This window comes from Hippoglossus stenolepis, chromosome 21 (assembly GCF_022539355.2).
Source record: "Hippoglossus stenolepis isolate QCI-W04-F060 chromosome 21, HSTE1.2, whole genome shotgun sequence".
NCBI lineage: Eukaryota > Metazoa > Chordata > Actinopteri > Pleuronectiformes > Pleuronectidae > Hippoglossus > Hippoglossus stenolepis.
The window spans coordinates 527,317-551,830 of record NC_061503.1 but is presented as its reverse complement, the minus strand read 5'-3'; the positions used below and the strand labels follow the sequence as shown (position 1 = coordinate 551,830).

The window sequence follows — 24,514 nt, the reverse complement described above, 5'->3', positions numbered from 1 at the left end:
CTCAGGCAAAATGGGCCAAAAAAGAGATTTAACTGACTCTGAAAAGTCAAAAATTGTATAAAGCCTTTCAGAGGGATGCAGCACTCTTGAAATTGCTAAGATATTGGGGCGTGATCACAGAACCATCAAACGTTTTGTTGCAAATAGTCAACAGGGTCGCAAGAAACGTGTTGAGAAAAAAAGACGCAAATTAACTGCCAAAGATTTGAGAAGAATCTAACGTGAAGCTACCAGGAACCCATTATCCTCCAGTGCTGTCATACTGCAACCTACCTGGAGTGCCCAGAAGTACAAGGTGTTCAGTGCTCAGAGACATGGCCAAGGTAAGGAAGGCTGAAACCCGACCACCACTGAACAAGACACATAAGTTGAAACGTCAAGACTGGGCCAAGAAATATCTGAAGACAGATTTCTCAAAGGTTTTATGGACTGATGAGATGAGAGTGACTCTTGACGGACCAGATGGATGGGCCCGTGGCTGGATCAGTAACGGGCACAGAGCTCCACTTCGACTCAGACGCCAGCAAGGTGGAGGTGGGGTACTGGTATGGGCTGGTATTATTAAAGATGAGCTAGTTGGACCTTTTCGGGTTGAAGATGGACTCAAAATCAATTCCCAAACCTACTGCCAGTTTTTATAAGACACTTTCTTCAAGCAGTGGTACAGGAAAAAGTCTGCATCTTTCAAGAAGACCATGATTTTTATGCAGGACAATGCTCCATCGCATGCATCAAAGTACTCCACTGCGTGGCTAGCCAGTAAAGGCCTTAAAGATGAAAGAATAATGACATGGCCCCCTTCCTCACCTGACCTAAACCCTACTGAGAACTTGTGAGCCCTTCTTAAACAGGAGATTTACGGTGAAGGAAAACAGTACACCTCTCTGAACAGTGTCTGGGAGGCTGTGGTTGCTGCTGCACAAAAAGTTGATCGTCAACAGATCAAGAAACTGACAGAATCCATGAATGGAAGGCTTATTACTGTTATTGAAAAGAAGGGTGGCTATATTGGTCACTGATTTTTTTTTTTTGAAATGTCAGAAATGTTTATTTGTAAATTTGGAGTTGTTTGTTTATTATTCTCACTTTAACAGATGAAAATAAACAAGTGAGATGGGAAATTTTTCGTTTTTCATTTAGTTGCATCATAATTCTGCACACTAATAGTTTCCCAATAATTGTGCACACATAGATATTCTCCTAAGAAAGCCAAAACCTCACTTTTACCTTCTTAAATATTCAGGTTTGAGGTTTATTAACATTTTGGATTGACCGAGAGCACTGTAGTTGTTCAATAATAAAATTAATCCTCAAAAATACAAGTGTGCACACAGTGTAGTTACCTGTTGTTAAACTGTTGAGTTACCAATGACCTTTTGAAGACCTCAGACAATGGACTTTGACTATGACTCTCAATACTCATCCTGCTGGATCTTAATGGTGCATTTGACACCATTACTCAAAAGATTCTGTTACAGAGACTGGAACAAAATGTTGTGTAATCAGCCTCCTGTAGCAGACAGATCTTAGTTATGGGCAGGTCCAAGCAGCTGCTCTATATTTTATATCACAAATCGTCTTTTACATTACATTACAGACAAAGCAACTTACAATAAGTGCATTCAACCAAGAGGGTACAAACCCAGAAAACCAATAATCATGTAAGTACATTAGTTTAAAAAAGCCAAACTACAAAGTGCTATATGTAAGTGCAATATATTTTTTTATTTTTTATTTAAACACCAGAGTTGATGATGGTTATTAGACCATCATCTTCTTAACCGAGGTGTAGTCAGAAAGGTCTATCTGGAAATGTTTGTAGAACCCTTCCCACGACCCAGGAATTGCGAGGTGCTATATTTTCGACAAAAGGACAATATCTTGAGGAATGATGTTGTGCCTAATTACTGACCAGCTCTGCTGCTTCTGCAGCTGAGGTAAGTATTCTTTAATGCATCTTATCCAAAACAAGTCTGATTGTTTTAGACCTGCTTCCATTGCCTGCAAGCATACAGTACATGTCTTCCCTTTGAAAGTCTCCTGTGGTAAAGACAGCAACAGGTGGTTGAGTGACAATGGTTCCAAGTCGTTAGGATCCGTGGATACCCTGGTAAATGGCCAGCTGTTGATGATCGGTTCCACTTCACAAATAACTTTGTGCACATACAAGGTGGAGTTGAGGACTTTCCGCACTGATCTTGTAAACCTCTCGCAAGGTCCTTTAGGATTTGAGCCATCTGAGGGCATGAAAGTCCATTTAATTCCTTGCTGGAGAAATACATTGTTAATCTGTGACTAGTTCCACTGCTCAATGGCTGTTCTCAACTCTACAATTATCAGAACGCATTTCCAGAACTTGACCATGTCTTGCCATAAAATGTCTGAGTGCCTTTATTAATGAGTCTGTGTCTAGTGAAGGTGACACTTCAATTTGGATTGCTCTAATGGCTAGGCAGGTGGAAATGACACTGTATCTCTTCACTAAACCTCGCCCGATCCCATTTCAACACTTGGCCCTACCACTTCCCCTTCATTTTGCGCGTTTTCGTGTAGGGGTAGGCTGGCCCAATACCTGTTGGGACGGAGGGGTAGGGCTAAGGCATAGGGCTTTATAGCACTCGAAACTGAGATTTTTCTGACCCTCACTTCGAACGTAGGGGTACCCAGAAATCCTTGCAAATCACCGGTAAGCTGTGAGAGAGACCCACAGATGTAGTATTTTCTCCATAAATAAGGATTCAAAAATTACGATAATGATTGTAATACCCTAGTTTAATATCATTTCAATGTATTATGGTCACTTTTTTCACAACAAGATTAAAACAAAAGATTGCAACCGCGCTAGCGTTAACATGCTAGAGATCTTTTTTATTTGCATGATAGTCCCGTATATTCACATAATTCCATATCGATCTGCATGCACCCCTGTCTGTTTGGGCAGTTCACAGAAATTGGTAAATTGTAAGACAGCCACCTCCATGGCCATGGCTCACAACTTTCTCTTGGGACCATTGGCCAAGAGAAAGTTGTGAGCCATATTGTGTGCATATTAGAGAATATGTGCCTTTTTTGGAAATGATCTTGCTGCTCTTCTTCGACTTGCACAGGAACAGTGGGAAGTTTACATTGATGATCACCAGCCCCAGAGTGTTTATCTTTTCTATGTCACAAATCCAGTGTGTCCTCCAAGACGCATCTCCTATCAGTTCCTTCCTTATAGTTCAAAGTTAAGATTGTATTTTTCACAAGGGCTACAGTAGTGGCAAAACTTATTTCTTTAATTCCAGAACGAGGCGGTGGTTTGAGTTTGTTTACACCTATGTTTATTGTCACTGAGCGTCCTGTATGTTTCCAAACACTGGGTCAGTTATGATTTTTACTTGCCTTTCAAGAAAATTAGTAATGTCACAGAATGTAGCTCTGTGACGCTGCTTCTCCTGCAGCTCACAGGCTACAGTTCTCCACTCAAAGTTTATAAGGCAACTTCCTTATATCTGTCAACATATTGGCAAGCAGATCCAGCTAATGCATATATTTGACTCCTCCCATGGCGTTACAGCTGCTTCTGAAGAAAAGGCTGTAGTCCTGAAGAACTTTTACATCTTCTGTTTTGATAGGAGGCCATGAAGGAGCTTTATCCATATATGCAGATGCAACTTTCTGTTCATTTCAAAAATGCTCTAGCAATAAAGCTTTAGCTTTAACATATCCTCTCTCTGAAAAGTTCCTTAGGAGGACTCCCATTTTAATGGATATCCATAAACAAATTGGGATCTCTCTCTTTGACAACGATGAAAGGAATTGCTGTTATATCAGAGTGTAGTAATCAGTCATTTTGCCTTCTCATAGTGCCCAACATGTTGTGATTCTCATTTTGTGACCCACAATTGGTGTGTTTGAGTGTTCTTTGTTGCAGTGCTATGCCTTGAATATTGATTCGGTTGACTTATTGACACAGGCCCAGAAAGAATTAACTGAGGTGTGATTTTTTTCTGCTGAGGCTTTGCTCCTGGATCCAATTAGTCAAGTTTAGTTTCTTTTAGGTTTTGTTACATTGGTGGAATTTGTGAATTTTGGGTTTAGGTTTTCCTTTTTCCAAATAAGAGTTCATTGCATTCGACCGTTTCCGTATTGGAATTGTTTCCAATTAGGATGCTCTGAGAGCATACATTAAATTTAGCAATGTATGCTACAATATCCTTGTGCAATTTAAGCTGTCCTTTCTGTTCTTCCAGTTGATGTTTGTCCTTTAATGATTTCTGTCTGCCTCATCTTCAAGACATGCAGAAGAAGAAGTAGCAGCAACCACTTTCCTTCAGTGGCAGTGTTTGTGTGCCAGTTGCTTGGCTTCCCACATTTGACACGTTAATTGGTTTTATGTCATCTTGCTAATCATCTGGCATGACTATGGATGTAACTGTGATGGTAATTGAGGTTCAGACCTTAATTTTTTGCAACAGGATCACATTGGCCAAGGCTGTTATGTTGCAGCTCCTCAGATTCACTCAACTACTGATTGACATCCTCTTTAAATGCATCATTGTATTTTGCTATGCTTGTCTTTTTTCTCCTCCTCTGGGAGTAAAATAATCAATGTGACTTCATAAGACTGAGTGGGATTGTACATGAGACATTTTCCTTTATAAGGTGCACAAACTAATAAATGTAGGTAATCACAGTGATCAAAAAGAAAAAAGCGTAGCAATCAAGATTAAAAAAGTGCGTCAAGGAACAGCATTAGGCTAGATTAAGTCATACTAAGTCATCTTAGATAGATTCCAATTTGTTAAAGGTAAATATAACTGATTTCAGACATGCACTGAACTTCATAAAATTGCCCGACAGTCACCGGAGGGGCTGTATGTTAGAACAAAAATGTTGGAGTGAAAGTCTTATGACTTTTTCTGGAGTTTCTCCGGCCAGCCCCCTAGTAAAAACTCAGTAGAATGTCCATGCCTCTTCATGCTGCTACAACCATCATCTGAATGCTCCACAGATATCTGTGTTGTTGTAAACGCATCTGAGCGGAGACTCTCCTGCTGCGTTGTTCATTTGTTAAGGCAAACTCCGGAGAAAGGAGCAATGAAGCAGACATCCTCCGTAGTTCATGTCATGTATAGTAATAGAGTTTCACAAGGTTTGTTCTGGGACAGATACTATTCACTATATATATGCTTACTTTAGGCAACATTATCAGAAAGCACCATATACATTTACATTGTTATGCCAATGACACCCAGCTGTAATTATCAATGAAGCCAGATGAAACTGATCAGGTACTTAAACTTCAGAAACGTCTTAAGGCCTGACCCATGACGTTTTACTTCTAAATTTAGACAAAACTGAATTATATTTGCCCCTAAACACCTCAGAAAAACATTGTCTGACCTTTAACCTTCGTTACCTCGGATGGCATTAGCTTATGGAGCCAAATCCAGGCCAATAGTTTTGATCATTTGAAAACTAACATTTTAACTGAGAGTTCAACTTTTGATCTTTGAAAAATATGACAATGTATACAAACGTTTTTTGGGGTTAAATATAATTGTTATTCAGTTCTGGAATAGTTTTGAATAAAATATTTATTGAAATTTTTCATTTTCATATATATTTTGATATTTCGGGTCCTATAGTTTTCAGTTGCAGATTTTATATTTTCAGATTTAGATCTAATTTTTTTCTGTATAAAATTTCTTTTTTTCACTTTCAGATCGTATTTTTCCAGTTTCAGACTTATGTTCTTGATCTGGCATGGGGGACTTGGTCGCAACTGAGAGGGGCGTGCCATTTTGAGTGACAGCATAACAAAGATGACTCAACATTTTCTATGCACCATATTCACGTGATTGGCAGTTAAAAAACGGATGCCAGTGACAAAGTTCTGTTTTGCAAGCTGTTTTAAATTTGGCATGAATCACAGTATAAGACCAATTAACTCTGCCAGATTGTGCCGTTCAACAACCACACTTTCATATTTGACGTTTCGCACTCCCACATGGCACTGTGAACGCAGCGTAGCATCCACTTGAGATGGCGTCTGCCCCACCTGGACAAGCAGCTGTTTTTTGAAGAGATACTCTGGGAAATTATCCTCAAAATTATAACGATGATTGTAACATAGTGTAACATAAGTGGCGATTTTGCCAAAACTATCTTCCGACGAGGTGCATTCAGGGACTGTCGGGAATGCTATCGTCCGCTAGCTTAGCCACGTCTAGTGGACTTTTAGGCTTAAATGACTCCTAAAACAGCTTGCTTAACAGAACTTTGTCACTGGCATCAGTTTTTAGACTGCCAATCACGTGAATATGGTGCATAGAAATTGTTGAGTCATAACTCACGCGGTACCTACGTTCTTGAAGGCAACGTGGTTGATGAAGGTCCTCAGCCTTCTTTATTATGCTGTCACTCAAGATGACACGCCCCTCTCAGTTTGAAACTGAAAAAATACGATCTGAAAGTGAAAAAAAGATTTAAAACCCCCAAAATAAGATTTGAAAGATCTCAATCCGAAGATATCAAATCTGCAACTGAAAACTATAAAATATATATGAAAGTGAAAAATGAAAATAAATATTTTATTCAAAACTATTCCAGAATTGAATGAAAACTATATTTAACCAAAACAAACTTTTGAATACATTGTTGTATTTTTCAAAGTTCAAGATCAAAACCTGAACTTTCAGTTTAATTTATTTTTCAAATGATGAAAACTATTAGCCTGGATATGGCTCCATTAGCTTGACCCCCTGGCTCTACTGTCACAAACCTTAAATTTAAGGTTAGACTTAAAATGGCTCAAGTGAGACCTGAACCATTTGTTAGTTATGCTGCTATAATAATGAGATAACATAACCAGACTACAAAGTTTTTTGTTTTAGTTGTGTGGAACATGTCGGCAGACAAAAACAAGTTCAAATATACAATTTCCATATGTTTGTCAAACAGGTTGTCAGCAAGCCAAGAAAAAACAAAGTCTAACTGAGATCTGTGCTCTTTACAGTCCCTCGTGTTTAGAAAAAGCATTGTAAGAGCTCATTCAGGCTCACTCTACCACTGGAGACTGCAAGCAGAGAGGTGAGCCAGAGCTACTCACACAGTACTATAACATCAAGTCAACCATACCTAATACGAAAGAAGATAAAGAAGATCAACAATCCCAAAGGGAGGAAATTGCTGAAACAGTAACGTCGGGTTCACACCGGACGCGGAAGTGCTGTGGGGCGGTGCGCAGCGCCAAGAAAAGACGGGCGCCTCCTTTCCGCCCCCATGTTACTCAATTGTGCTGTTCACATCGGCTGCACCGATGGTTTCGGCGTCAGGTCTATTTTTTCCGCTCGCAGCGAGCGTATCATGCCAGGAAACACACTGAAAAATGATTTTAAAACGATATAAATGACATATTATATATGATATAAATGATCAAATATGCATCCCACACTTTGGATTTCCCTGCTGTTGTCCTGGAGTTTCAATTTCCCAGATTTTTCCCATCACATTATTAAATTTCCCGATCTGCCCATCCACTACAAGCAGACAGACAGAGAGAGAAAGAGAGGGGTGGGAGGAGGGGGGGGCTATGAAGACCATCATCATTTACCCCTGAACCCCTACATTGAACGGGTTACATACAACAACAAGCAGAGAAAGCAGAATTGCGGGCTGACCAGCGCGGAGAAATGCGCGTCCGGTGTGAACAGCCAGGCGGCTGCGCGCTTGAGAATGGCGCTGCGCGGCGCGGCGCTTCCGGTGTGAACTCGGTGTAAGAGGAAGTGGAAGGGTAGTACGAAGATAATTTAAAGCAGATATTTAACCTTGATAGTGTATGCTTGGAAGAGAAATAAGTCGTACACAAATTTAAGAAAATAATCAAGTTAATGATGTTTAAATAATACAAAAGTAATAAGATAAATGATTGTAATTAATGATTTTTAAAGAATCATTTATTAAATTGTTAATTATTTCATACATTTGTACTGATTCAGATTTTACTGCTTTTTGCTGTTAGCTTCAGGAAATATTAAATAAGCTTACTATCTGCATTTAAAGTAAAGGTCTCTTAGACTTGTGTGATAATTTATTGTGTTATGGTTTTCCTTTAAAGTGCCAATAGCCACTTCTCAGTGATTTAAAAGTACAGATTGTCTGTGCCTGAGTCAGGTCCATAGACAAAGGCTCTTATTGGTTGATCTTAAATCATTTACAGGAACTATAACAGCAGTTATTTTATTAGTATTATTATATTATTATTATTATATTATATTTTGAAAAGTTGTGAAGTTGGGTCTGAAAATTGTGTTGATTTCCTAACAGACCTCTGAAATAGCCGACATGCAATGTATGAAGATATAACTCCAGTTAAGTAAATAATTGAAACTTACAACCAGACATGCGAACAGTAATAGAGCAAATTCAGTTTCCTTTTATGAAATAAATTAACTTTAAAATTGGTATGTAGGATAAACAGAATTTTTTCTAATTGTATCATAGACTGTGTATAAAAATCTGAGTGAAAAAATGATGAAAAAAAAAATAATGAAAGTGAAATAAGTACAAAAATTCCCTACTTATTTCTAGTTTGAATACACAGTTTTTTTTTTCAGAGTTCAAGATCAAAACTTGGACTTTTGGTTTAAAAATTTAGTTTTTCAATTCCAATTTCTTTCTTTCAAGATGTGTGTTTTTTGAGGAGGTTTAGGCACTCATGAAGGCACTGTTAGGTGGAAATTAAGAGGAACAGCAGAGTTCTTGCAAGGTCCTCAACCAAAGTCAGCAATTTCTCCACTACAGTTTTGTGTGAGATTTACTCAATAAAGCATGATTTTGTCAGCAACATTTCATTACATTACATTAATCCACAAACAAAATGGCAAACTTCTGTAGATTGTCTGTATTAAACGCACAAACCTTTCTGAATGGAGGCCACTCTCCTTCTGTGCCTTGGTTTAAGTTGTCATTTGGGTCAGTTTCTGTGTGGAACACTATAGCTGTGCTTAACTTGTACATGGGATACAGACAGACTCCTGATGCATCCCAGAAACACACCGTTCCATCCTCATGCCTATACACACACACAAAGGAACATGATATTGTTTATACGATTTACAGTCAGTCAAAGAAATGATCCCAAAATTCGGTTTTACTGACCCTGTGAGCAACAGGTCTCTCTGTGGAGGGTCTGGGGCAAGGTTCTGGCCTCCTGTTATTGGCCATGGCTGCATGGAGAGAAAAAAAGTTTAACAATAATGACATCTGTTCAACCACAATATTGCATACCATACATGATTACCAGTTTTGCCATTATATTTATAGGGCTTATATATTTATATTATAAGCCCTATGAGACAAATTGTGATTTGTGAATATGGGCTATACAAATACAATTTGATTGATATTCTAACAGTCAGCCAGATTAACACGATAACTTGAGATTCAATCTGCATGTAAGTAAACACATTGAAATATGGCTTTAACTGTAGGGGTGCTTGTTAGGCAATCAAAATGTCTATTTCTTTAACCTCTTGACATTCTGGTGAAATTCGCCTAAAACGCCTGTCTAAGGCATACCCAAAGTAAATTGAAAGCTGTTCTTGAACCATTTGGAGTACATGCATGGTTTTGGTCTCTTTTGAAAGGTAACACTCTGATTCTTTCCCCCGACAGGCAGAATCACTGTAAGTGCTCCTGGCATTGGAATACACTGAAGTAGAAGGTTTTTATTTCCGCCTGAATGTTTTTGGTAAACAGATGCCTGTAGATGACTCTAGCTGGGACTTATGAGCTGGAAAACACTATGGGACCACAGTTCAAATTTGATAACAATACCACAGAAAATGAATATTTTACACATGTTTTTCTAAGGGTATGTCTAGGCGTTTTCCAAAAAAGGCCATTTGGAGACTCCAAAGGACCCTTGGTAACCATGGTCAAACACATACACAGTGAAACAAAGGGACACACACACACACACACACACACACACACACACACACACACACACACACACACACACACACACACACACACACACACACACACACACACACACACACACACACACACACACACACACACACACACACACACAGTGAAACAAAGGGCTTCTTTGGTCGAGTAATTTGTTTTCTCCAAACGTTTCGCCATTCTTTACCTTCTAAAGTCTCAGAAACTCTCAAAAACAACACTTTTTGACTTTTACGCACAGACGCACGAGAAACTGGTACCAGCTGTTCGTCTTTACGCAGTGATTTCCTCGCTGTGGCTTTAAATTTACCCCCTGAAGCGGCATATCTGCGTGTTCGAAATTTCATTGGCTATACGAAGTGCCAGTCATCAGAACAATCGGTTGCAATCAGTCTTTACACGACAGAAGAGGGGCAGGCACTGTCCTTCAACGAGGTCTCTCCTTGGCTATTGTAGGCTGTGGACAGGACATGCCAGCTCCTATTGGGTCAAGTGAGCTGTCAATCTAAAGTTCAGATTGCAGCCTCCATTTTGAAATCAAGATATTGGCTATGTTTACATGCAAACGGGAGTTACGAGGGAAAATACATCAATAATTACACATAGCTGCCGGCTAGTTTGAAATGATGCAACAGCAGTCTGTGGGTATTTATTGACGTAATAATGTGTTTTGGACTAAATATGTTACTGGATTGGATCGTCTGGACCTTTGGCAATGTAACAAGACCGTTTTTGTTGGAATGTTACCGATCTGTGGATTACGATGAGGCTTCTTAGGTGAGTGACCTCGATTTTGTTATTGTTTTTTTTTTGTTGGTGGTCTTTTCTTCAAATGTTTGCATCAATCGAATCACAAGAATCTTAGCTTTCCAAAGATATGTTGCATCAGTACCTAGCTATACGAAGCAGTTGTGTAAATAACAAAGTTTGACGCTTAACAGTCCGACGGCCCCTGACTGTTACAGTTACTCTGTTAACACATGGTCTGTCGTGAACAAAATCTTCAGCACGTTTGACAGGAAAACATTTTTTGTAGAGTTCAAACATGTAACTATAATGTAAGACATTTGTATTATTATTAACGTATGACAATAAATATTAGCATACTTTGAGGTGAGTAACATTATACTCGTAAATTTATCAATCAATCAAATATTATTTGTGTAGCCCATATTCACAAATCAGTTTGTGTCATAGCGCTTAACAAAGTGTGACATCCTCTTCCCTTAACCTTCATACTAAGAGTGGGGAAAAACTACCCCAAAAAAACTATTAACAGGAGTAAAAAATTAAACCAGAAACCTCAGAGAGAGCAACATGTTAAGGATCACTCTCCCAGGACAGACAGAGATACATGTAGATGCCGCGAGTAGCAGAGCACATCAATAAAACAACAATATTTACAACATTGATGAAAAAAGGCAGATTCTTAAAAAAATGAAGAGGTGTATCACTGTTTAAAGCATTCATACATGAGAAAACGACCGACAGAGATGAAGTGAGCAATCTACATATCAATATGCATTTCAAACTTGGTTTTACACAAGACTTGAAATTGCATACTTTCAAAGAGGTTAGTTTCAAATATTAACTTTGAAGCAATCTGTATTATCATAAAAACATCAAAAATCACTGCTGGAAAAGAACAAAAGCCATAGACTTTGTGGAGTTTACTGTAAAATCCAATTTAGAAAAAGTTTCACTGTTATTTGTCAACACAACAGTTTGAAACCCTCCACTTTGGTGACATCTGCCCAAGGTGTACCTTTTTGGAGTAGTGTGTGCTCTGCAGAAGTCCAGCAGCAATGACCCTTTCCCACAGTTTGAGGGGGATGGCGGAAATGTGGTGGGAGCAGGTGATTGCTGAGCTGTGGAGAGGAACCAAGTATGGTGTCTGAATGACTGGCCAGTCCTCTGTCTGCAGGTCGATCACCACCAACTCTTCCTCTACCAGGACCACTAGTGCGCTGGGATCTCCTGCAGATAAACAGAACAGTGATGTGTCTAATGAGCGTGTGAACAAAGGGAACCTAGTCATAGTGCCCCAAGCCTTAAGCCACGGCACTTCCTTTCATATGAACAGTGACAGTGTTTTTGTTGGATGATATATTGTCATTTTAAGACCTTTTTGTGCCCCACTGTGGCCAGAGTTCAATCCCACTGAGAAGCTGAATTCTGCCTGCCTGCCTACGAGAGTAGAAGTGTGGCAAAGAGTGCTGCACACAGCTCTAGAATTAAGTAATGGCGAAAAACACAAGAGATCTCTTATGTGGTTATGAGATGTGGAAAAAATCTGGAATCTGCAAGTTCTGTGGGCTTGTCCCGCATTTCAAATTGTTTTTGTTTTAAGTAGAAGGTTGTTTATTTAACCACCCAGGATACAGATATACTCATATTCTAACATTATTTTTTATAGTCATTAGAAGATTTATAAACTTGATACGTTGCTTGAAGGGTGTTCAATGTTCAATGTTGTGTTCAGTGTTCAATGTTCTCAATCACTCATATTCAACCCTCTCTTTCCTTTTAAGCAGCAGATTCATATGAAATTATATCCCCACGAATGAAATATTTAAAATGTTCACAATGTATGGAATTCGACAACTTGCCATTATCGAAATATTTGAATTCCGTGGGTATGTATTCTGTAAATTTGTTCAGTGTGAGTAGTGAAGATTGAAGGATTGAAGTGGGATTCTTTAGGGAGAGAGACATCCAAGGACATTGTCAACATCTATCTAAATATGGATCTAAGTAACAATTCAAATCGCCACCATTTATTATGTTTGAGTTGTTAGTGTCAGGGAGTAGGTCAAAAACCCAACTGAAATTAATAGGCTCATCAATACTTGTTGAAACACTCGCACCAGTATGATATAATTCTAAATCTAATTATTATCAAATGGCTCTGTCCACCTCTGACAGTTCCTCTAAATTCAGAAATACTAAAGCATCTCTTAAGAACTCATCCAGGTCACACCTCCATCCAGAAATTGGATTACTGATAAATTATCCATGGTCAAAGCTTTTAATTACTATTTCCTCTCCTTCGATCTCTCATTCAATATATTTGTAAATCCTAGAATAAACAATTACCAAACCTGTCCAGTAGAGGGACCCCCAATCTAATTTCTTACTGTCAATTTTCTTTTAGTTTGGTAAACAGTTGAGCTTTGCATACATCAAAGCTCTATGTAGGTCAAAATCATCCAAACACACTGGTTTAGAAACTCTTGATCCATACCTCATTCATCTAAGTGCCCCTTTAATCTGTCTACATGTATCTCACATTTTCAACAGGCATAATCCCAAATTCATGGAAAGGTACAATAGTAGTACCTTTACACAAAAGTAGCGATGTTTCTGACCTTAACAACTACCGTCCTTGAATCCTTGGTCAATCTACAAATACACACCCAGGGTTTTTCCTGGCCGAAAATTAGGCGGGGTGATTCTGAGCCGCCACAATATAAATACTAATCACCACATTAGGATCGATGCTTTTCTTAAATGAGTAAAAATGTCATTCATAGCTGCGCACATTCATTCATAATGCAGCTTGTCCTGACTCTGCTCGCTACACACAGACATAAACATTGTCATCGGACGTGTGTAAACTCAAGCAGTAGAATTTTGTTGGGAGGTGTTCGCAATTCTCTATGTAGGAAAAGCATTCGATACCGTTGATCATAAAATCCTTCTCCACAAACTAAAATCCGACAATCCGTCACTAAATTGGTTCGACTCCTACCTTACAGATAGAACTCAGACTGTTGTTCCGTCTGACCATCAGAAATGGGTGAAACTATTGTCCAGTCGACCAATATTGTGACTGTTTTTTATTTACTTACATGTATTTTTATTGTGGTGTTTTATTTTTGCTCGTGTTTAATTGTTTGTTGCTTTTTGTGAACGTCTCTTGTTCTCAGGCCTCTCTTGGAAAAGAGATCTCAATCTCAATGTGACTGTCTGATTAAATAACGATTAAAAACAAGTAGTACTAAATAGTGACCTTTCCATAGCTAAGTACAATGAGTATAATTGCAATTCAGTTGTTAGTGTTGGTATGTGTTGCCTGCCTGTGTGCTGTGGTCCATCTCTGATGACAAAGAAGTCGATGATCCTGGAGGTGAAGTCCAGAGCCTCGTGTGTTTTACTGTGGATCACTGTGATACAGTGTCTGTCCCCATAACTGGCCCTTGGCATGCCACCACTGAACAGCAGGAACGGAGGTCTGTCACGCACACATATAAAAACAAACAAATGAATACATATTCATGATCAGTGTAGTTTGCCCTGAAATTAATGTCTATCTGTCAATCACAAATCAAAACCCCTCTGATTTTAAATATCAGTACAAAAACTGGGGTTGAAATTAAAAGAGTTAAAAATTATAAATATCTGGGTATCTGGCTGGCTGAACATTTGTATCAGTGCTAGACTACGCAGATGTGATTTACATGCATGCTGCGACCAATACTCTCATGCTTTATATGACAGTTCCCTAAGGTTTATTACATGTGACAGCTATTGGACCCATCATTGTACCTTGTACCAGAAAGTAGCATGGCCTTCACTTGCCACACGTAGGGAACAACACAGTCTTGTCTATATTTACAAAGCTATGCTTAATAAGCTACCATTTTATTTATCATCCCTTTTAAAAGTTAGAAATATGGATCACCACACTCGTTCTCAACACATCACCTTTGACAAACCCTACATGCACACGGAACTGGGTAAAACTGCATTCAGATACCTTGCTCCTCATAGTTGGAATAAACTTCAGGACTTAGGCTAGGTCGTTTTTTAACCTTAGAACAGTTTAAGCTTTTGCAAAAGTAAGTTTTAGTTGATGAATGCTCCTGTTTTTCTTGATGTGGCTATCTTATCCCTTTTTTAAGACATTTTTACTCCTCTGTACTGTAATTTGTACTTGTTTATGTAAATGCAGAGCACCATTGTAAACAAGAGCTCTGTTCTCAATTGGTTTATACCCTGTCTAAATAAAGGTTATCTATCTATCCATCTATCTATCTATCTATGTTGGTCATATTAATAATCTGGAAAATACATTTCAATGTTATAATGTTGAGGCATTTCAAATCAAATCCAATTTTATTTTTATAACCCATATTAACAAATCACAATTTGTGTCATAGGGCTAAACAAGGTGTGACATCCTCTGCCCTTAACCCTTGACAAGAGTGTGGAAAAACTACCAAAAGCTTTTTTTTTTTTTTTAAAGGAAGAGAGGAAGCCATCATAAATTAATCTTACTACTGAATAAAGCAAACTTACCCTTCTTCTGTAGATAGCTGAACTATTTTAGAAATGGCCTTACAAGGGAAATGTCCTGCAACAAGACAAGCCATTATCATTCTCCAGAAATATACATTTCATGCTCAACAGTAAAGACGACTTTAGTGGATTGCTTTTTCTCCTCACCATAAGGAATGTCGGATTTCTCTTCGTCCTCATTCACATCCTCTCCTCCTACCATCCATCGACAGTAACTTCCATCACTGTGCGAACTGAGAATGTAGCTCCCATCCTCTGTCCACCAAACACTCTCCAGTTGCTATGGGTACATTAGGTTATATTGAAATACTTGCAACTATTGCGATAACGCATGCTTTTTCAAAAGCTGAGTTTATATATGACTGGCTGTAACTCAATTCAGGTCACAGCCTAATACTGGGCATCACAGCAGTTACCTGTGTGGCAGGAATGTGGTGGCTGGCACACTGTTTCTCAAGATCCCATATGACCATGAGACCTCGTCCGTAGCCAATAACAATCTGGTTTGGGTCGACTGGGTTCTCCTTTAAGGCCTCTACATGTTCCAGATTCCTCCGGCCAATGTAGTCATCTGGAACACTGGAGAGAAGGAAAACAATATATAACTTTTGATGTTGTAAAGTTTCTTTGAGTATCATGAAAAGCGCTCTATAAATACAATAATTTATTATTATTATTATTATAAGCATGGAGAAAGAACATCAACAAAGACGCTGAGTGGCAGAGCTGTTATCTGTGTCTATCTTTCTGTCTGTTTGTCATGGCAAAACGTGGGCAGTTTTAATCCAATTTTGATTAAGTTCTGCAAATGTCTTGGGGTTAGGGTCAGTACCTGTGTGTGGATGTGGCTCAGAGAGCACCTCCAGGTGAACCAGGGAGAGTTCATTGACACAGCTGAGATTAGCTGGCCAATTAACTCTTCCTGGATTCAAAAGGAAGCAGCCACAGGGGGGGACTGAAAGAGACACATGAACAGAAGAGAAAAACTCTTGTGTGTTTTAGCAAATTTGACTCGAGTCCTGTGAAGTGAATCTGACCTAATGAAGTTTGTAAGTACAGATAATGAGTTTATGCCAATGATGGCAGTATGACAATAAGCGCATGAGTGAATAGCTGCAGCTGCTTCTAGCCCGGAAGCCAAGTAACGGTTGCGTGCGATAAAACCTGACTGCATCTGTATTGACAGAGATAGTACACCAAAGTGAGACTACAAAAAAGTTATTTATTGCCTGAAAGTATAGTGTGTAACTCTCAAAATTGTGTTATTGAATTATTGTTAAGATAACATTTAGTAATAAATAAAGGAGATAGAAGTTAAGTAAAGAGTGGAGGCTGAAGTTGTTTCTGTCTCGGCGAAGAGATAAAAAAATAGCTGTGTGAGTTAGCAGACTGTGTGTGATTGTGATGCAGTTAGGGAGTGAGACGAGTAAAAGACTTTTCAGAGGTATCAAATTTCAGCAAACAGTTCGTAATATAAAATATATAAGTTGAACTAAAAAAGATTAAAATTAGGTATTTAAATCACAGTCAAAATTGCAGTAATAAAAACAATGATCTGGTGTTTGAATGCCCTGCTGGAAATCTCGAAATTTAGGCATATTGCTGAGTGTTATAATTTTCTCTACTGTGTGGTTTGTTCAAGAGTTTTTGCTGAACTATAACACCTGGTGATGCTCTAAGTCTGTTGATTTGTAATATCATATGCTGCCTTAAATTGGGTTGGTTAAGGTGATGGCCATAGAGGGAAGTTTGAGTGCTTGTATAAAATTATTCTGATATCTTTTGTTTGGAGCACTGTGTTTTTGAGCGGATCACAATTGGGTGTGGCTGTGTAATGCGTTGATTTTGCATTATTTTGCCTGAGACTAAGTGTTGGTTTCAAGGTTGAGAAACAAACTAAAAGGTTAGACCCAGCTTGGCCAATAAAGGGGCAGTCAGTGCTGTCAGTTTCTCACAGTGATTGACTTGTGTTCTGCCTTCTTTAGCATTCCATTAACTGAAGACTCAAGACAGTTGTTTGAGTTCACATACAAAGGTAAACAATACACATGTACGAGAATCCCACAGGGATTAAGACATAGTCTTCATGTGTTTAACCAGGATTTGAAGCAAGATCTCGATGGATTAGCGCTCAATCCAATAGGTTGATGACCTGCTAATTGCTGCACCTACACTTGATGATTGTCATTTCATTAAATTGCTGCAGAAACTGGCAGAGGGAGGACACTAAGCTTCCCTGGCTAAATTACAGTACTGCCAACCACAAGTTGAGTATCTAGGATAACTATCTTCCACAGTACAATATCAGTGGCACTTTCACAACTGGAAAGAGTGAGTAAAGCTCCCAAGTTCAGAATGAATACAGGACTATGCAATAAAAATCGCTCCGCTCAGAGAAATCATGACAGAAGCTCCCTTACGTTAGAAAAATTAGGCAGGGATAGAATTTTAAAACCCTCACAAAAGAGATGCAGACAGCTCCATCTTTAGCTATTCCTGATAACAGCAAACAAATTTTTTCTGTATGTGTCCAATCGACATAACATGTATCAGCAGTTTTGAGGCAAGAAACATGTAGCAGTCGTAGAAAACAACTGATCGCGTATTACAGAACGAAGCTGGACAACGTAGTTGTGATGACCCTCTCAAAGCAGGCTTCTCTCTGCAGGAGCATGATGGGAGGAGCTTGGCCACCTCATCTGGTCTGGCTGCAGTGTATAAAATGTTGAGGCCTTCCCTACTTTGTCCAGCTTTAAGCCAGGTTGTGACAATTGGGGGCTTGTCGGGATTAAGTTTGATATTTGTAGTAACTTAACCCGGTTTGTTTTGTGTTAACAAGGAGCTGGATCTCTGGTATGCTTTCAAAATTGCACTTGGCTTACTTACACACATGAGTTTTGGTGTGTTTGCTTTCAGGGGGATAGAAATATTCTAGTTCTTTTGTCTATGTCTTGGTGGTTTCTTGTGCACTTTGGTTTAAGGTGACCATATTGGTTACTTGAGTTTTCTCCCTTCAGTATGAAGGAACTTCCAGTACAGCCAACTGGACCTTGCAGCTCAGGCAGCAGCATTGAAAAGTCCAGACGTCTACACACTGGAGCAAATTCAGAGAGAGTGCCACCAAGAACTTGTGACCCAGAGGCGGCAAAGAGAAATTTCAAGCTTCACCTGATTTGACATCAGATCTCAACATGTACCTTGTGAATGGTTTTTTTTCTCTACAATATATACAACATATAACATCAAGCATCACATGAATATATGTATAGTCTTGAGTAACTGCAGTGCTTTTGGTATAGGCTTACTTATTATTAATATTCATAACTGAATTATAATTAATAATTATTATTATAATCATTACTATTGTGTGGGAGGGGTTTACTCAAGTCTGTATTATAATGGACCAGGGTGACTAATAGCAACAGATCTACCAGCCAATCACGACTGACTTTGTTTCAAAGGTCTCTGGTTTCATCCAATGGGGTTTTACTGCGATTCATATGCTAATTAGATCACACCTTCGCCCTGCTTCTAAAAACACAAACACGGTCAAATCATTTAATGCTAAAATGAATCTGGTTTGTTAATCAAACAAATGTAATAGTTTACCTTTTGAGTGCACTTACATGAAAAGGAAGAAAGAAAAGGGTGGGAGTATTTTGCCATAATCACTGTACTAAAGAAACATCCAACCAGCAACACAGAGGTTCTCACTATGATTATGATTAAAGTTTACCATAACCCCACTTAGCCAAAAAAAAAAAATATATATATATATATATATATATATATATATATATATATTTTGTGCTATCCCAACCCATTAAACACTGAAAGCAATATTGTCTTTAGTACCTAGAAGCCAAAAAGACAGGAGTGGAACAATGCCCTCTGCTGGAAGGGAGTAGTTCATGACCCCAAATAAATACATAAAATACATTTCACACAAAGTTCAGTCATGGACCCAAATACAATTTTTTTTAAATCTTGGCCTATACAGTAAATATTCCTTTCAAATTCCATGAATGTAGGTGAAACGTACTGTGAGCATTACTTCATGGAAATGAGCAAAACTCATTAGCAGCAGTGATAAGAATACAGTTATATGACTAAATTTGAGCAAGATCTGAATAACCTGCAAGAACATGTAAAAGTATATAGCCTAGAACTTCGAGAGACATCCAGTTATAAAGAGGTGACAGATGACAACAAGAAGGCTATGGCAAAATTTTGAAATCAATCAAATAAATGTCATCTGACTAGTTCATCAAAGTACAAGTGTGGTGTGGAAATGAAAAAAAATACAAAAATTTGACCAATAAATACAAAATGGTGGTGGGCTTGGGGTATGGCTCCAAAAGTCTTGGCTTAATAGATGTGCTTCCTAAGTTTCACCTTCAGTGCTTGGAACCGTTACAGCCTACCACTGTGTATCACTAACTTATTATTGAATATTAATTATGATGAAGTAATAAACAAATGTTGTGCAGTGTGGTGATGTGCTGTAATTGCCAACCTGCTAGCAACTTGGTCGAGACTGATGTTCCTCTCTTCCAGCTCTCTAAAGCCAGGGACTTCAACGATGAAGACATGCCCTCCCTCTGTACCCAACAGCAGCTGCTCCCCTGATGAGTGGGCCAGCACTGATGTCACTCTGGTCACACTTGGGGGAGCACTGAGAAGAGGAAAAAGGCATGGGAGACCATTAGGTGGAATGATGGATACCATGAAACCTCGCAATATACAATAAAACTTCATGGATAGCATTTTTAAATAAACAATTCAAAGAACAAAGGAGCACCAGGAACTAAAACTCTACCAACACAAGTTACAATCAGCATTTGCTGTTGTAGCCATATTGTTGATATTAGTTTGATCAATTAACTCCACCTTCATCAAAGTGCTTGGAAAGTAGAGGATCATGTTTTTAAGGCAGAAATGACAGCCCAGAAACCATAATTAGGAAGTACATGTGCAGGAAAAAGATTAAGAAAGGGGTAAATACTTAGATGGTAGACAGGGTAAAACATTATGGAGGCTAAACCCTGGCATGTTGAACGACCCCACTTTTAGGAGTTCCATGGTGAAAGATCTAGGTGTATTATTATTATTTGTATAGCACTTTAAGCACACAGTTACAAAGTGCTTCACATAACAGGTAAAACACACAAATTTAGGTATACACAAATCCATACGTACATAGATACATACATACAAACATGCATATTGACAACCATTCATACGAGAAAAGAAATAAAGATCATTCATAAAAAGGCTAACCTATAGAAATTAGTTTTCAACAGCTTCTTTAAGGGATAGTTTACCGAAAAATTTAAATTATCTACTCACCACTATGCAAAAGCGGTGGGTGAAGTGTTGGAGTCCAGACAACACTTTTGGAGTTTCAGGGGTAAACAGCGTTGCAGCCAAATCCAATACAATTGAAGTAATAGGCGACCAGGTCTTCAAACGTAAAAAAAAAAAAAAACAGGAAAAAAACGGAAAATGCCTCCATACTGCTCCTCCATACTGCACGAACGTGAACGCTGCTCCTGGCAGGAGAATAACAACGGACATTTTGAGTCGAATTTGAATGTCCTACAGACACTTGGATGACACTAAAGGAGCGGTATGGAGGCATTTAATGGTTTTCATTACGCTTGAAGACGTGGTCCTTGTTACTTCAATTGTATTGGATTTGGCTGCACTTTACCCCTGAAAAGTGTTTTGTGGACTCAAACACTTCACGGGCCAGGCCGTGCAAGGCCTTTTATGTGATAAAATCATTTTTAACTAAAATTTTCCCTAAGCCAGTGAAGGGATGCAAGAATGGGTGTGATGTGTGATTGACAACTAGTTTTGGTTAACATCGTCGCAGCAGCATTCTGAACCAACTGAAGTCTGGCTATTGATGACTGAGGAATGCAAGAGAAGAGGGAGTTGCAGCAGTCTAAACGAGAAAATATGCATTTTTTGGATGACAATTTGGTAATATGAGGTTTGGGGGATTATTAGTTTTCAGTTTGGAAGTATAATTGAAGACATGTGGCTGGGGGTCTTGGAGATACTACCAACTCAATAGTCTGGAGAGACTTCTGTGGGAAAAACTTGATTCATTATTTATCACAAGTCTAAACAAACTGGCATGCAGCTATGCTGCTGGAGGGAATATGGAGAAATGATGGTTTGATCTTGTCCTTTCATTCAGCAATGATCATTTCAAAAAACCTAAGTTTTAGAATCAGAATACAATTTACATTGCTCTATTTTTGACATATCCCAGATGGCCTAAGTAAAGATGACACTTATCTCTAAAAGGTCCTGTTGGTAGCAGGAACAAAACATTACATAATACTGGCTGAAGAAAGATTGCCCTACTGCTGGCTAAGTATGAACGGTAAATTTGTCTTTATTTATTGATTATCCTTTGACCTCATATTTGTTCCTTATTATTACTTAAGTCTTGTTTTCCCCTTTTTCTGCTTGTGTGTATTCTTAACATGTGAAAAATGCTTACAAATAAAATAGTAAAAAAAGAAGAAATGTCTATGAGTGTTTCTGTATATCTTACCCAGGTGGTCCCATGAGCATGAAGCGTCCTATCTCCAAGAGCTCTGACAATCCCTTATGGGCTTTTAGAGTCCACATGTGCAGACTGTTGTCATCCAGCAAAGTCACCAGTTCAACCTTAACATGAGCCACAAATACAGCCCAAAAGAGTCATTAGAAGTGGTTAGCAGAATACATTTGTTATTGCTCTATGATAAACAAGTCAGCCCACCAAAAGCAATACTGTTGGCACAACTTGGCAGAGTGATATTCTTTTACTGTACCTGGTGAGGGAGGAAGTGCACCTGTGTGACTGCAGCATTCTCATCATGTAGACCCATGAACTCCACACCTGGAGCGCCATACCTGACCACAGGTCAAGGACACACTCCCAACGTAATAACAAAACCAAAGGTCTGGATTACTAAACAAGTTTAGTTTAGTGTGGCTCTCTTTAGGTGACCTGGCTTCACTCAGTTGTGGAGCTAGTTAACAGTGATAAAATAAAAAACAATTTTATTTGTATCACTCCAACTCATAAACATTATAACAAACAATTACTTGAGCAATGCAAATAACCTGATTACAAAAAAATGTATCCAAATTCAATGCATCACAGCTTTGTTTAATTCGTATAGCTATTTACTGTTGTATGGGTGACCTGCTGTGGGCAGCCTCACACTTGTGGTGCGCTTTAAGTTGCTATTTAATAAGGATTTTTTTTTTTTGATTAAGTGATTGAATACTTGAGTACTAAAATAATTGATAGCTGCAGACCTACTTGCAACCTTTAATACATGAGTAGAGTGAAGGATACAGTTTGATGGCTCCAGAGCGGTTGCCAATGGCCAGCAGCTGCAGGGAGGGACTGTAGCCTAAAGCACTGGGCTGGTGGGGGAAACCATGCTCCACTGTCTGAAGAGGAGAGTGGACAGACAAGGTGAGGATAAGACTGGGCCGGGAAAAAATAGAACAGAGAATGGAACAAAACAGGTTGCAGATGACACGATGGACAAGCAACAGAGGGCAATACAGAAAACAGGAATATTTATCATATTGTTGAAAACCCACCCATTGCTGACTTTGTCACTTACTGTAAATGAATACTTCCTAAATGAATCACAATTCCTGTGATGTTGCCCACATCAGTGTCTACTAGGGCAGTAATGATTCTCGAACCAAAACAGTGGTCCAAACATCCATTACCGAGACACTAAGACGGAACAGCGAAACCCTCTCGCTGCCTAATGCCACATGCTTCCAAAGCAGCAGGTGCAGCCAGTTGTGTGTGCTCATGTCTGTCCAATCACACTCCAATCCAATCACAACGTTATCACCGCGTAATCTGAACCAACACACAGAAGTGACTAGTAGCTTCAGAGCAATGAGTGTGGAGGTAGAAGAGGATCGTCTGTTTTACCTTTACAAAAGTGTGCTGTTGCCACTCGGGGGCAGTTGTTGCCTCGTCTTTAAAGTCACAGTTAGGAGGAAAACATCTGGTGGATTGTTTTTATCCCAATGTATACCCGACTGAAGGACCGACTTGAACATCGACAGTACCGTGATTCCCCTTTACATATTGTATGTAGAAACACTGTTGTTAATTTAGCGAAACACAGAACGGATTATTTGTGTTGTATCCATTTTTCGTTGTTTGAAGTATAGAACTGATCTGTTTGGCTTGTCGGGGATTGAATATATACAGATTGAAACTGTGGACAGACACACACACACCCTCACCTTTCCTATTCTTTTGATATTTTTGTTTACGTTGTTTTATGTGAAGTCAATAAAAGTCCTTATTGTTCTTCTCTTTACTGTTCCATATGTTGGCGTTTTAATTAAACCCAGAAATTGTCCCCCGCTTTTTCTTATGCAGCCACTACAGCACCCCCCAAAAAAATAAAATAAAATAATGAGGTATCAACCAAACCGTGGCTCAAAAACCGAGTTCTGAACTGAACCATGGATGTGGAGAATTGTTACAGCCCTAGTGTAAACATTAAGACTTTTCATATCTTCAATTGATGAGGGTACTTTGGAACTAAGAAAGAAATATGTACTGTATAAACCATTTTTCAGATTTTGAAAACCATCCATACTTATGGTTCTATAATCATAAACTTTAATCATTGTGAAACTTTTCAGATCTCTGCTATCAATGTTCTCTGTAAATTGATAGACATTTCCTTAATCACCTGTTTATATATCCGTACTTGTCTGCTCCACCAGTGAGCAGCAATCAGGAAATGCAGTGTCTCGTTTGAAGCATGAGTGCATTGGAATTTACATTTCTCTCTTTACACATGACTATAACACACAACTTGAATTACACAAGCTCTTTGTATCATCCAAGTTATTATTACAGGTTAGATTCACATGTTTTCCTTTCTTCAATTGGCCATAACTCAGTCACCTACCACTGCACCCAAATTATTTTCCCTCAGAAAATATTAGTACATTTTACAGTTTGCAACATCTATTTTTTAATGTCCCAGTAATGGGTCAGACTGTCAAGCCCTGATCATATTATAAAATGTCATAGCTGATTTCAATGTGAACACAATGAAGATAGAGAACTAGAGCTGGGCCAAGACTATGGACCTGGCAGTGGATTAGAGCAATTTTCTCCAGAAGAATGCAGATTTCTCTTCCAAATATCTGGGTGACCTGGTTTCTAAATTTAGATATTTTTCAAGTA

General features: G+C 38.7%; 1 protein-coding gene across 2 annotated transcripts in view; it reads right to left on the bottom strand.

The window, feature by feature from the left end:
* The window catches only part of llgl2 (LLGL scribble cell polarity complex component 2), a 60,143-nt gene that overhangs the window by 20,835 nt on the left and 14,794 nt on the right, over window positions 1-24,514 (bottom strand). For both annotated transcript variants that reach the window (XM_035145339.1, XM_035145340.1), the window contains exons 3-13: window positions 22,631-22,728; window positions 22,098-22,179; window positions 21,836-21,951; window positions 19,781-19,939; window positions 15,681-15,843; window positions 15,412-15,544; window positions 15,265-15,319; window positions 14,043-14,197; window positions 11,729-11,940; window positions 9,148-9,215; window positions 8,908-9,061 (exon numbers count right to left, since the gene is read on the bottom strand). In XM_035145339.1, coding sequence (XP_035001230.1) covers window positions 8,908-9,061; window positions 9,148-9,215; window positions 11,729-11,940; window positions 14,043-14,197; window positions 15,265-15,319; window positions 15,412-15,544; window positions 15,681-15,843; window positions 19,781-19,939; window positions 21,836-21,951; window positions 22,098-22,179; window positions 22,631-22,728 — 1,395 coding nt within the window. The remainder of the gene's footprint in view (window positions 1-8,907; window positions 9,062-9,147; window positions 9,216-11,728; window positions 11,941-14,042; window positions 14,198-15,264; window positions 15,320-15,411; window positions 15,545-15,680; window positions 15,844-19,780; window positions 19,940-21,835; window positions 21,952-22,097; window positions 22,180-22,630; window positions 22,729-24,514) is intronic.